This window comes from Sebastes umbrosus, chromosome 3 (assembly GCF_015220745.1).
Source record: "Sebastes umbrosus isolate fSebUmb1 chromosome 3, fSebUmb1.pri, whole genome shotgun sequence".
In the NCBI taxonomy this organism is placed as follows: Eukaryota; Metazoa; Chordata; class Actinopteri; order Perciformes; family Sebastidae; genus Sebastes; species Sebastes umbrosus.
The window spans coordinates 38,505,078-38,519,531 of record NC_051271.1 but is presented as its reverse complement, the minus strand read 5'-3'; the positions used below and the strand labels follow the sequence as shown (position 1 = coordinate 38,519,531).

Genomic DNA, 14,454 nt, shown 5'->3' with positions numbered 1-14,454 from the left:
TCAGAGTAGTAACTGCTGTAACACAATACTGTAATTGTGTGTGCCAGTAAAATGGTGAAGTGAGTGAGGAAACAATCAGGAAAAAAGATACACAAGAAGGTAAATACACACATACACAAACACACACACACAGGCAGAGAGGCATGGTGAGTCCTAACCCTACAGCCTTTCACCACAGTCAAACACTCTGCTAACCATTGAACTCCAGCCGAGCATAAACATCACTCAGCCTTGCCTGTGGGACAGCCTGGAGTTGGTCTTGAGGGTGTGTCTGGCTGGCAGTGGGCCAGGACAACATGAGAGAGGCATAGAAAGATAAGTGAAGATGTAGGAGTAGATGCGTACCTCACTGAGAACTCCTCCGTGTGTTCTGGATGCTGCTGCTCCAGAGCGACTGGGCCCGACCGGGCCTGGAAGTGGATTTGACACAGCACCCAGCAGGCCGAGGTGTCTCTCGCCCAGGCCGGGAAGTCTGGCCTGGTTGCACTGCGCCGCTCTGATTCGGTCAAGGAGCTGGGTGAGCTCCATCCCTGTGCCATCCTCCTCCTCCTCTCCTCCTGCTGCTGCTGCTGCTGTGGCCGTCGCTAACAGAGCATCGCAGGAGCCGGCCCGCTGCAGCTGCAGAGCCCGGGCTGCCTGCAAACAACCAACCAGATGGAGCAAGAGGGAGAGGGAGGGGGAGAGAGATAGAGAGACAGAGAGAGACAGAGAGAAAGGGTGAGAAGAGAGTGAATGATGTAAAGAGTGAGAAGAGAAAAACAAGACAAAGAGGGAGATGTTTGTGGATGAAGAGGTGAATGAATGCAGAGGGCAAGAGTGATGATGATGTGTGTGTGTGTGTGTGGGGACGGAGGGGGGGGGGGGGGGGGGGGGGGGGGGGTTAGAGAGTGAGACAGTCCACGCAATGCAGAGGCAAGAGACAAAAGGAGATTATTGAGCCTACATGTGTGCATATGTGTGTGTGTGTGTGTGTGTGTGTGTGTGTGTGTGTGCAAGAAAAGACACTTGAAGTGAGGGAGGGAAGCATTAGTCAGCAGGAATGAGAAAATGAAGTGGAGGAGGTAGGAAAGGAGGAAGAGCGGGGGGATGAGGTCAGAGTAAAGAGACGAGGAATCGTTAGATGCTGTGAAACGTAGCTCTCAGGAATCAAATGTGCACACACACACACACACGACTGGACTATAATGTCGGGGTTGGAAGTGAAAGTGAAACAGGGCTACTTATAACTTTACTTGTAATAACAAAGATAAGTAATTACACATGTAAATACAGTATGTTACCACTGTTTATCATTTCACCTCCTCTTCTATTTTAGAACCAGTTGTCCTGGTCAGGGTCAGCATCTCCAAGCTCTTTTCCCTCATTCTCAAATTTAGCACCAATATCAGGCTGGCGAAACAGATCCTCACAGATCTTCTAGCTTCTGGTCAATCAGCTGATCACATAACATTGCATTTTCAAAAAGGACTGTAGTAAGACTAAGAGTCAACAGCCACACTAGTGGCTCTGAAAGGCTGTACTTAAAGGGATTGTTTGTAACTTCTCACACGTATAAATCAATCCGGGTTGGTGTCCCATGTGCGCTCGCGTGTGGCTACGCTGTTCAGACAAGACTCCAACACAAACTACACGGGAGCACCAAAACCTCTTGGTTGTATCTAGTGAAGCCCGTCTGTTAAACAGTGTTGGCCGCGGTCGGAGGACGCGGGGGAGACCGTAGCTTTGGTCTCCAGGGCCGGAGTCTCTGCTGTATTCTGCTCCTCTGCCTGCTTGCCTTCACTCACACACCGCTCCACCTCACGTGCATGCGCGCACACTCCACACTGCAGAAGAGTTAGTTTAGCTCTGAGAATATCTAGTGAATGTACAGTGGACGTTTGTGCAGAAATAACTGCTGCAGCTCCTCCAGACCAACAGAGGTTTCCCGTGTCTTGTGAAGTGACGGGGCTCCGCAAAGAGAAACGTTATCGTCTCTGACCAAAACTCCGGTGTCTCCCCTGTTCCCTCCCGCCACGGTCGGGAGGCTGAGGCAGGAAAAGCACTAGCTGGCGACGGCCGGAACTGCCCACTTTGAGCTTCACTTTTGCTCTTCAGAAACCTACGGATGATGTCACATAGACTACATCCATATTTGATACCGTCTATGGTTGTAATCCGAGCCTCTCTGTGTTTTGTTAACATAGCCGAGCTGGTCGTGCGTGCCTTTTCAGTGCAATTCAGTGTGCCCCACTGGCTAGCTAATCACCGCCGCTCTACACTGCGCCCATACAGTGGTTACAGCTATAATGACGCCGTCGGTCGGGATCGCCGAAGTGTAGCGCCCACCCTCCGGCTCGCACAGTGCACAGTGAAAGAGGCAGACAGAGTTTTGGAGTTGGAAAGAAAGAAAGAAAAAGATGAAATTGCAAGCAGCACATTTAGTGACCTCAAACTCGTGGTGCATCTCCTGCAGATCTGTCACGGAGCGGCGAAGGTCTGCCTGCAGCGTCGTGCTGCTCTGATCCGCCTTCCTCTTTGACTCCCTGAGCAGAGCCACCTGTTGCTCCAGATGCCTGGTGTTCTTCTCCTCCGTCTCACACCTACGATCGGATGTCAACAGCCAAGTTTATTCATTGAGCCCCATTCTGTGTTTATTGTTAATCATTTAACACACATCAATTCCATAAAAACCTCATATAAACACAGGGAAGAAAGGGTGTGAAGGTTCAAACAGAGTGCAACAGATCAAAGTCAGGTGGAAAGTTTTTATTTCCGCGTAGATGTATTGACACATTCCTTAGTCTTGCCAAATATCCAGTTTAACTTAGGGCTGGGCAATATATCAATATTATATCAACATCCTGATATGAGACTAGATATCGTTTTACATTTTGGATATCGTAATATGGCATAAGTGTTTCCTGGTTTTAAAGGCTGCATTACAGTAAAGTAATGTTATTTTCTGAACTTACCAGACTATTCCAGCTGTTCTATTATTTGCCTTTACCCACTTATTATTTATCAAAAATCTCTTTGTGTAAATATTTTGCAAAAGCCCCAGTAGTCAACCCTACAATATCATCGCAAGATCGATATTGAGGTGTTAAATATATATATATATACATAAAATATTGGGATATTTGATTTTCTCCATATTGCCCAGCCCTAGTTTAACTTCATTTAAAGGTCCCATATTGTAAAAAGTGCGATTTTCATGTCTTTTATATTATAAAGCAGGTTTAAGTGCTATATAAATACTGTTAAACTATCAAATTGCTCAATATACGGAGAAATACACACAGCCCGTATTCAGAAATTGTGCGTTTGAAACAAGCCGCCAGGATTTCTGTCCATTTGTGATGTCACAAATATACAATATTTAGACCATTTGACGGTTTTAAACATAAACATTCTAAATGTGTCCCAGTTTATTTCCTGTTGCAGTGTATGTGAATGACATCAGCTGACAGGAAGTAAACATGGACCCAAACTGTTGCCTAGCAACACAATTTCCGTTGCAATTCTGTTGAAATGCACTAAAACGGAGCATTTCAGACAGAGGGTGAATACAGGTATATTCGGGCAGACAGTATGAGGAAAATAAAGTTTTTAACATTACAGCATGTAAACATGTTCTAGTAGAAACACAAATTACAAGTATGAACCTGAAAATTAGCACGATATGGGACCTTTAAAAGGGGGTTTCTAACGATAGCTAGTGAGTATCCAATAAGGGGTTGAAGATTGTGCTTTTAGCTGAAAGATCCCATTTTGGTGCATGACAGTGAAGGAGGGTGTTGCAGAAATCATAGCTACAAGTACATAGGATGAAAAAAGACCTTGACATCATTAAAGTGTGTCATTAACAGAGTCCAGAGTCTCACAGTCACACTCGGCTAGTCAGGAGACACATCAGGTGGAGCTATAAATAGAACAGGTGTGTTTATTTCAAGCTGCAGCGTGTCGTCACTGTCCTTCAGGGGTTAATGACTGACAGACAGCATGGAGGGATGGTGTGTGTATGTTGAGGGTGATGGGGGGGGGGGCTCGGTGTCACTCTGCATCAATACATAAGTGAAAGTGCCGACGCGGCACAAAGCCCGGCCTGGATTTGTATGCAGGTTGGCTCACAGGAGCGGGAACTGGCCTGAGTTAGATAACAGACGAGTGGAAAAGCATTGCGGCAGGATGAAAACAGCAAGAGTTTGGTAGTTTATTCTACACCTATGCTTCGTATATTGTGATGCTTTTACAGGCCAGTAATAATAATACCACATTTTCTCCTATGTTACCTATTAACATACAAAAAAAAGCAGTATTTTCCTCCTTTGTACCAGATCACTTTGGACATAAACTGTGTGAATGAGTGCTTATGGGATGCGATATCATGCGTGGTATACTTATCAATAAGCCCTAGGCTGTACTGATTGAGGGAGAGGAGCGTTAGAGCTTTCAGGAAAACTACAACTACAAGTACAGCTGACCTGGCCTGGATGGCAGCAGCTCTGGACTTCATGCTGTCAGACTGTAACGCCAGCTGGGCATTCTCCATCAGCATGTCACCAACCTGACAAAAACAATAAAAACACAGTAACATAAGATTAGATTAGATTAGAACAGTACAAAACAATACACAATTCTACAGCTTTTTCTATGAAAATGTAAGTTGGTGAAGGTGGTCTGGGCTGAGGTCTACAACGTAAAAGTGAATGACTTTGTTTGGTTTTGAATATGAAATGATTTTATGAGAAATAACTGATACATTGAACTGTGTGTCCTGCATGCAGATACTGTGATACTGATTTCAAACATCATGTTCCTTCTTATTATAACTGCGTTATTTTTTTCCTGCCACCTATGTGTTAAACTCTACATAATAAATTAAAGCAGCAGTAGGCAAGAATGGAGCAAATATAATTTAAAAAGTTATTTTTTATAAAACGGTCACTTTATCCTGACAGAAGTGCATGAGACAGGTAATCTGAAAAAAAATCATGTTCCTCCGGTGTCCTCCGGTGCTCCTATAACGGCATTTGCAAGATTTCACAGACCGGAGGAAAACAAGCAATCAGAGCTGATCTGGAGTCTGCCGTCTCTGAGCAGCTGTCAATCACTCGCAAACTCCGATCAAACGGTCAAACTAGGCAGCACTGATCAGATAGGAATCAATTTTCTGTTATTGTAATGACTATTTCTCTCCTCAAATGTTTTCAGAATCATCTTGTAGTGTACTGTTTAGCTGTAAAATGAGAAAGTTGAGACTCAGCAGCCATGTTGAGATCAGTTGAGGAAATACCAAGCACCACCCACCAGCCGGAGCAAACTTTCTCATTTTACAGCTCAACAGTACACTACAAGATGTCTCTGGAAACATTTTGCCTACTGCCTAGTTTGATTATTTGATCGGAGTTTGCGAGGAACGCTCTCTCTCTCTCTGAAATGACCTGTGATTGGCAAAAGTACATTTCCTGTTTAGAATTTTCAAATCCAATCACAGGAAGACTGATAAAAAAAAAAACCTGCACGCTTTATATTATGAGGACCAAAACTTTGAGCTAGCTACACAACAAATTTGTTTAATGTTATTCATAATTTTTGGTTTCCTTTTTTATCTTGAACTAGTGCAGTGCCCGTTCAGAACGGGCCCGTTCGGTCTGTTTGCTAGGTCTTCACCCTTCTTCACCCTCGACACTGAGCTTCCTTGAGCAATACACCCGCCATGACATAGTTGCATCCCCAAGCAATGCTAGAGTATACACGTCATTTGGGTTCAAAAGCTCAAATGAACATCAACGGAGAGGGAGCTGTACCCAGCATGCTCTTCGGCGGTGTAACAGTTAATAGGGGTCCCCTGTTGCAAAACTACAACTTCTTTATAGGCAACAAAACTACAACTTTAAGTTTAGGCAACAAAGCTACAACTTTAGGTTTAGGCAACAAAACTTGAACTTAAGGTTTAGGCAACAAAACTACAACTTCTTTAGGTTTAGGCAAATAAACAGGTTTCGGCAAAACTACAACTCCTTTAGGTTAAGACATAAAAACTACAACTTCTTTAGGTTTAGGCAAACTGTCTTCTGCTTCTTCTTCAGTCCTCTCAATACACTACACAGTGTGTGCGTAATGCACTACTAATAAATATGTCCCGTAGATCTCAAAAGCTCACACTTGACGCTGCACGTCCTTGGGTCCTGAGCAATACACCCGGCAAGTGTGAAGACGATCGGATGAACGGCGGTCGAGAAAATCGATGGACAAACATACATACAGAGACTCCCTCTACAAGTTTAATTGGATTACTCCGTCATTAAACTTCATCTGATCTGAACAGGGAAAACTGAGTCTCGCTAAATGCTTCCGCTCACTAGACAGCTATGATGACTCAAAGTTGTTTCACAAACCACAACTTTTGTATTAAAATCAAGTTAGCTGAGATATTTTTGAAAAAGGGGAATCACAATCAAGAATACATAAGATTTTCATTCAATCAAATTGTTTATCTTTCATAAAAGAATCAAGTTGAAGTAACAGTTAGTAGGGCTGTTAAAATTAATGCGTTTTAACACCACTAATTTCTTTAACGCATTAATGCAATCGATCTTTCGGAGGATGTAGCGGGCTTATAAAGGTAGACTGAAGATCCTGGTATCATATGAAACCATGTCATACAAGCTCGTCATGAAGGAGGCTAAATAACGCTCCAAACTTGCACTTAATTTTAGCGAGGAAAAACTGGCATGGCCAATTTCAAAGGGGTCCCTTGACCTCTGACCTCCAGATATGTGGATGAAAATGGGTTCTATGGGTACCCACGAGTCTCCCCTTTACAGACATGCCCACTTTATGATAATCACATGCAGTTTGGGGCAAGTCATAGTCAAGTCAGCACACTGACACACTGACAGCTGTTGTTTGAGCATATTTTTTATGCTAAATGCAGTACCTGTGAGGATTTCTGGATAATATTTGTCATTGATTTGTGATGTTAATTGATTTCCAATAACAAATATATATAAACATTTGCATAAAGCAGCACATTTGCCCACTCCCATTTTGATATGAAATACTTGACAAATCTCCCTTTAAGGTACATTTTGAAAAATGTGTGATTAATTTGCGATTATTAACAATTAACTACAGAAAATCCTGCGATTAATCGCGATTCAATCTTTTCATCGATTAACAGCCCTAGTCAGTAGTAATAAATCGTGTGGTTTATAGCATAATAAGGTGGCGATTACAATCAGAGTGTTTTTTGAATTGTTGGGGAAACCAAAGTGGAAAATGTAACAAGTAACATTCAAAACAAATCAGTGTTCATATCTCAGTATGTACATACTGTATATAAATTATATTTTACATGGAATAAAGCCAATATCTTCAACACAGCCAACATATGACTGTATTTATGTGTTTAGCATTAGCAGTGGCTAAACTGTACAGAGGCCTGTGTAAAAATGGCCAAAAAAGTACAATTCTTTTCAGTTTCATTGAATTCTCAATGTTTAGGCTAAAAGGCTGTCTAAATAACAGGATTCTTAAGTTCCAGTGGAGGAATCCAAGTACAAAAAGGAGGCTCCTTGACTTTTATCACACACACACACACACACACACACACACACACACACACACACACACACGCACACAAACACACACACACACACACACACACACACACACACACACACACACACACACACACACACACACACAAGAGATGTTAACACACCCTTACTTCCCTTTGTTTTCTTATGAGTGCACACATAACACTTTCAGAACAAGACACGCCCATATCGGAGGGAAGCTTAAGATAACATGGAATATTCCATAACATTTAAATCATAAGATATACACTCATCATTATATATAGATGTTTCATTACACTGCCCCTATTTTTGAGCCCTAGATGAGTGAATCAGCACACTGATAAGATCTCTAATTAATGTCTTACTAGCATCAGTCTGTGCTGTAAATACGATAATATAAAGAGGCTCTTGAGAAGATAAATAGCAAAGTAATCCCATAATGTTGACATGAAAGCACTCCCTGGATCTCTGAACAATGAAACTAGCAGAGTTTGCTCTGGTGCCTGTCATCGTCATGGGAACGTCAGCCAGCCAAGCTTTGGAGACGAGCTGGGTGACGCCGTACGCGACGAGAAACACGAGTCATTCAAATGTCTGTCAGTAACGATTACTCATGCAGAAAGTGAGGTTAACACAAGGAAGCAGTTAAAAACCATCACGTCGAGTCATGTGAGCTCACCACACCGGTTAGGGTTATTGGTCTATAAAAGTGGAATGGCCTCTGAACTAATGAATTTCAGTCAGGAAGACTATTCATTTGCATACTTAGGCCTGTAGTCATACATCCTGCCATTCACTCCTTTCACGCATGCTCACTCCTAAATACCTGCTGTCAGTCGTGATATCAGTTGGTTACATCTATCCACAATAGAGTAGTGACACACCTACATTGTTAGCAAATCATCTTGCTGCTGTCTGGACTCCATGAGGAGATTCATCTTGCTCCCTGTAGAGTCGAAGCCCTAAAGACTTTCTGTCAAGACTTTATCATCACATAGGGTGAGTTGCCGTAATGTGGGACGCTGGCCAATGTGGGACATCTAAGCTTTAGTGGGTGTAGGTCTTCCTCAAACTAATAAATAAAGGATAATGTACAGCTAGCGGGTCACTGTTGTGAAAGAAACCCCGACAGGGCGATGCCGCACCCCGACGCAAAGCGATGCAAGACCATGAGGCATCGCCCTGTCGGGGTTTCTTTCACAACAATGACCCGCTAGCTGTACATTATCCCACATATTACATTACTAAATATATTTATTACATATTACTAAAGGTCGCTGTTGTGTTCTTTTATTCCTTCTTTCGCTGATCTGCCATATGAATAGATGATAAAACCTACTAATGGGTGTAGTAGGCCCCTATTGACCCACATCTATGGGGCTTATAACACCTATTTAATAGCCTGACAACAGTGTAATCGGTTGTTTTAAAAGACTCTTTAGTGTAGGAAATACAAATTTGTCTGAGACAACTTGACTATAAGAGTGCTAATATGTCTACCATTTCTCTTATGAGTGTGATATCTGCATTTTCTTTTTAGGTTTGATTAAGACACATCCTGGGGATCTGGGAGTGGTGCTGGGTGTGGATTTAATGTTTGAAATGCAAAAAGACATTATCTTTACTTCATTTCCTGGTCTCTCTTGTCTGATTAAAATAAAGAGTTCCTCATTCTTTCGTGTGACAACAGGCTTGTCTCTGGCTGTGACTCAGGCGTAATGACACATATATCTGCTTCTAATCCTCTGCAACAAGTTTGTTACGAGTTACCTCTCACCTCATGGAGGTACAGTATATACACTTTGAGTGCTTTTTAAAAATAAAGATCCTTCAAAGTACTGATATACAGTATTTTTAAACATCACAAATAAGCATTTCATTGCTCTCGGTTCAAAACAGTGTTTCTCCAGAATTTCTTACAGAACTAAGACATGTTTCTTTTAGCTTGATGACAAATGAGTTTCATTATCCAGCTGGTTTTGAAGCAGAAAAAGGGGTTTGCTGATTCTCCTGACCAGCTGGAGTAAAAACATGAGACTCATCAATAATCAACAGCCATTTACAACTGTCATAGCCAAGAACCCACGTTTAGCCACCATACACTGTCAGCTCTTGGATCACGTTCCAACAACAACATTATGAGTGTTGTTACACAGTGGTTTTAATCAATGAAAGCCGCTTTACCCAGTCTTGTTGCATGCAGTAGTCAGCAACACTAGTCTCTCACACCTGCTCCTGCTGTCTGCCAGCCAACATGGCCTTGAGCTGATGTAATGGAGCATAATCTGAGCATACTCATTACACCTGTGTGTAAATAGCACTGTATCAAATCTGCAACACTGTCATAACTTCGTCTGGCAAAACAGCGGGTGAAAATTTCAACACTTTTTAACAGTCCAAGTGATGTTTCAAATGATGACCTGATGGCTAAAAATCTGTACAAACAAACAGAGTCCTGACCTGGACACGGAGCTCCTTGACATTCTGTTCCTGCTGGGACCAGTCCCGGGAGCGTGAGGTGCTTCTGATGACCCAGTCGCCTATCTGAGCCTCCAGCCGCTGGTTGGTCTCCTGCAGCCTGTTAACCTGCTCCAGGAAGCCCTTCAAGCGGGCGTTCAGACCCCACATGGTGTGACTGGAGTCCTGCAGCATGTCCATGGAGGCCTTAGAGAGCGCACACCAAAAACGTTTACAGGCACACACAACGAGACGCTGACATTTCCATGAAATGACACAGCCGATAGTGCCTGTGATGGCCGAAATATTCAGATAGCACGCGATTGACAGACATCTGTTTCTTGCAGAATGCATACACAGTCATGCAAAGTTTATAACAGCAAACATCACCACCCATTTCAGATCACAAGCTGCCAGAGGCGTGAACTAGGTAAATGTTTACCCAGTGATACTCACTTATGGCAACGTGGCCTTCCACGAACAAAGCACAGTAAGTGTAGTTAAACGTTCCTCAGTTTGTGCTCCTGGTCACACTGGGCTGATCCACCACTCCCCACAGCTTAGCCACATTCCTGTACAGCGATCTGGTCAACACTCTCTCCTTCCCACTGTGTCCCAGGTCATCAGCAGCAGACCCCTGAGACAGAGCACACAGACTGCTGTTAGCCTGCCAGTATCACCAGTCAGTCTGTAGTCTTCAGGGTCACCCACGACGGGGATGTTCGTCCCTGTCCCACCTCACCCCCCAGGCAGCATGTGGGAGAAGGGAGAGCAGTGGGGTAAGCACTGGACACAGTGCTTACATCACCAGCACTCTGGGGCCCTTTGTACTCTCTGATCCAGGATTACCGAGCCGCTTTCATACAGGCAGCGACACAAGCTGTGGAGGGAATGTTCAGGGAGACACAGTGACAGGACCTGTGTGAGCGCACGTGTGTATTTGAGTGGTGCTTTAATAAGAGGTTATCTGTACATGTTCTATAATCAATGTGTCCCTATACACAGCTCTGAAGTGAAGTAATGCACACTTTGTGCAGAGTTACTTCTTGCTCAATAGAAGTCTTGGCTGATTTTAGAATAGCTGAGTGTTTGAGTCTGTCTGGGTCAAAGGCAGTGGGCAACTCCGGGGTCTGAGGAGTGAAGCCAATGCTGAAGTGCCTTAAAGGTCCCATATCGTGCTCATTTTCAGGTACATATGTGTATTTTGTGTTTCTAATAGAACATGTTTACATGCTGTAATGTTCAAAAAATCTTTTATTTTCCTCGTACTGTCTGCCCGAATATACCTGTATTTACTCTGTCTGAAACACTCCGTTTTAGCTAATTTCAACGGAATTGCAATGGAATTGCAATGGAATTGCGTTGCTAGGCAACAGCTTGGGTCCATGTTTACTTCCTGTCAGCTGATGTTATTTACATACACTGCAACAAAAAATAAACTGGGACACATTTAGAATGTTTATGTTTAAAACCGTGTAGTGATCTATGTAACTGTATAGTTGTGACATCACAAATGGACAGAATGGACATATTTTGTCTGCCCGGCATAACTTTAGCGAGTGTCCAACAAAGTGTGTGTATTTGTTACGTTAGCAGCTCTAGCATTGCCGGAGGCTTCGTGTTCGCCGCCGCACACGTAGTCTGCGTAACTTTAGCAAGTTTCCAACAGACCGTGTGTGTGTGTTGGCGGTGAGTGTGAGGTTGTTGTTGGTGTTCTAGCTGTGAACGTAGGTGTAGCAGTGTGTGTACAGTTTATTTGTCGATGAATAAATGCTACGAAACTACAACTCCTCCGCTCCGCTCAAGCGAGCCAGAGACCGGAGCCGACTTCCTGTATACTGCAACTCTGGCTCCGCCTCTTAAGGTGGGCTGTTAAGGTGGACCAGCTTTTCTCCTTAAAGTGACGAGCCGCTACTCTGCTCTGAGCCACTCAGCTTTTGAGTTAATTATTAACATTTCTTTTAACCGTTTTAACCGATAGCGTTATGCGGTTAAAATGCTTAGTGTCGGTTAACGGTTAAACGGTTAATCGGTTAATTATGGACATCCCTAGCAGCAATAGTAGTATACTCCTGGATAAACAGGCCAACTATGAAGACCATATTATTCTACTTCCCATAGAAGCTGGCGACTGCCAAAAACCAAGATGGCGACGACCAAAATGCCGAACTCAAGGCTTCAAAAAGGCAGTCCACAAACCAAGGGATGACGTCACAGCGACTACGTCCACTTCTTCTATACAGTCTATGGTCAAAGGTTGCACCTTCTAAATACTAGAATGTGCACTTCAATATTTCCTTGGATACAATGTTTACAGTCAGAGCTATCTTGTACAACCAGCAGATAGCATCGCCACACACATCAATACTGTGCTGAAAATATTTTAAGTGTTATGATAAAATGTGTGTTTGGTTAATCTAGGGTTGTGGTATAATTGCGTTGAATGTGTCATAATCTGCCCTGCTTCATGTTTTTCCTTGTTTCATTCATTCATTCATTCATTCATGTTTAGTGTTTCCTGTTTTATTTTGTTACTCACCTCTCGTTTCAGATCACTTCACTTCCTACCTTCTTGTGTTTTCTCCAATATAGTCCAGCTGCGGCTGGTAGCACCTCAGTAGCACCTCACGCAAGGCCCACCGGGCGTGAGGTGGGCGCGGCGTGAGGTGCTAGGGGTCGCAGCCAGACCCTTCTTGTTTTCCCGCCAGTTTTGGATGTCTGCCCCGCCCCGCTTAGTTTCACCTGTCCCTCATTAGACCTGCACTCACTTGATCTCCTGATCACCGGTTCTCACTTGCCCAATCAGTCATTCACTCCATATACCAGCCCAGTTCCTTTGTTCTTTGTCAACTTGTCGTCGTCATCACTGCTATTTGGAGTTTTGTTACCGGCTACCTGTTTGGTAACTACCCGCCTGATGTTAACCGGCCTTGCCTGTAAGCCTTATATATAATAAACCAATGAACTGCACCAGTCTGTCTGTCCTCTCTGCATTTGGGTCCACCTGCCTGCTTCAAACGTGACAGTATGAACTGTCCAAATATGGACCCACCAGAGCAAAGCCTTTTTCACAAACGGTTATGGAGTTTGATCGGACTCCCATTTCCACTCACTCACGAGAGCGGAATCCCTTCCTCGACAAGATCTCTCTCTTCAGCAGCAATATTTCAAGGAGTAGCCATGGGTGAGTCATTTCGTTCCTCACCTTGATGTTGTTCGCAAAGGCTCAACAGTTTCCTGCAAACCTGATCAGTTGACTCTCCTGTCGTCTCAAAGCCAGCACTCCGGACTGCTCATAACCAACCTGCCACTCAGTCAATTAGGCTCAGATTTCCTAGTCTGCAGCCAGCCTGTTCTGAGCCTGCACCAGCCCCTAACCCCTTCCTGGGTACCCGATTGGCCCCGCAGGTCCTCAAAGTGTCCGCCAGACTCCAAGGCTTCGTGAGAAGAAACCCAGTGTGTCTTTGGGCATTTTTACCACCATGCCAGGCTGTTCCAGAGCCCGTCCTGTCTGCACTTTCCAGTCTGCACCTCGGCCCGCTAGCATCCAGCTAGCAGCCCAATCGGCTAGCTTCCTGTCTGCTCCTGACCCCCAAGCCAGTTCGCCTCCTTTCAGATCCGGACATCGTGGACTTTGAGCAGTTCCCTTTCCTGGGAACTCGCCTGTCTATTTACCCGAGATATCTAGAGCTTGGAGCCCCTAGAGGGAAACATGGATCTCAGAAGCGTCAATCCCCAAAGCTGCCCAGCGCCTCAGTGACTCCTATAAAAGCTTCCTCCATTTTGGATCCTTCGGCTACCTCAAGAGGTCACTGGCAAGAAGGTTTTCTAACGGCACAAAGCTATGGTTCACCGAAGTTGAACTCGTCACAAAAGATTTGTGTGGATTTACTGGTGCACAGTTTCAGCTGTGACGCACGGGCCTTAACACTAGGGAAATGAGTCGTTAAGTCAGTAAAATAACTCTGTATTGTCAGCGTCACAGCTATCTTCATTAGAAGTTTGCTAACATTAGCCACCATACTGTGTATGCTACTGGTCTTACTAGACAAACTGAAGCAGAACAAAAAATAAAAGCATAAAATTTAACAATATTGTGTAGTATTGCTTATGCTTTCAGCTTTTGATTATGTTTGGAGAAAAATACAATATGTTTTTCTCTCAAAATTTACAAAGCCTCACTTTAACGGTTTGATCGCATTACAAAGTGTGAAAGGTACGGTTAAAGCTAGGGTTGTTAATGTTGAAAAACTAGCAAGAATATTTAAAAACGATCCAACGCAAAAACCCAGTCCAGTGTTGCCAACTCTTTTGCATTGAAAGTAGCTAGCAGCTATAGCTCCAGAACTCTCTAAATCTAGAGAGAAAGTCGCCAAGTCGGCGACACTGACATGTCCCTTCAGGCCTCCCTCCAAAGATACTCCCCCAAAAT

General features: G+C 43.8%; 1 protein-coding gene across 2 annotated transcripts in view; it reads right to left on the bottom strand.

Annotated features, from left to right (window-relative positions):
• The window catches only part of krt222 (keratin 222), a 32,657-nt gene that overhangs the window by 15,493 nt on the left and 2,710 nt on the right, over positions 1–14,454 (bottom strand). Inside the window, exons 4-8 of one of the 2 annotated variants that reach the window (XM_037764889.1) lie at positions 10,479–10,659; positions 10,026–10,229; positions 4,464–4,546; positions 2,426–2,579; positions 346–636 (exon numbers count right to left, since the gene is read on the bottom strand). In XM_037764889.1, coding sequence (XP_037620817.1) covers positions 346–636; positions 2,426–2,579; positions 4,464–4,546; positions 10,026–10,223 — 726 coding nt within the window. In that variant the 5' untranslated portion in view covers positions 10,224–10,229; positions 10,479–10,659. Of the gene's footprint in view, positions 1–345; positions 637–2,425; positions 2,580–4,463; positions 4,547–10,025; positions 10,391–10,478; positions 10,660–14,454 lie in introns of those variants that run through there. The other variant, XM_037764887.1, reaches the window with a different exon arrangement.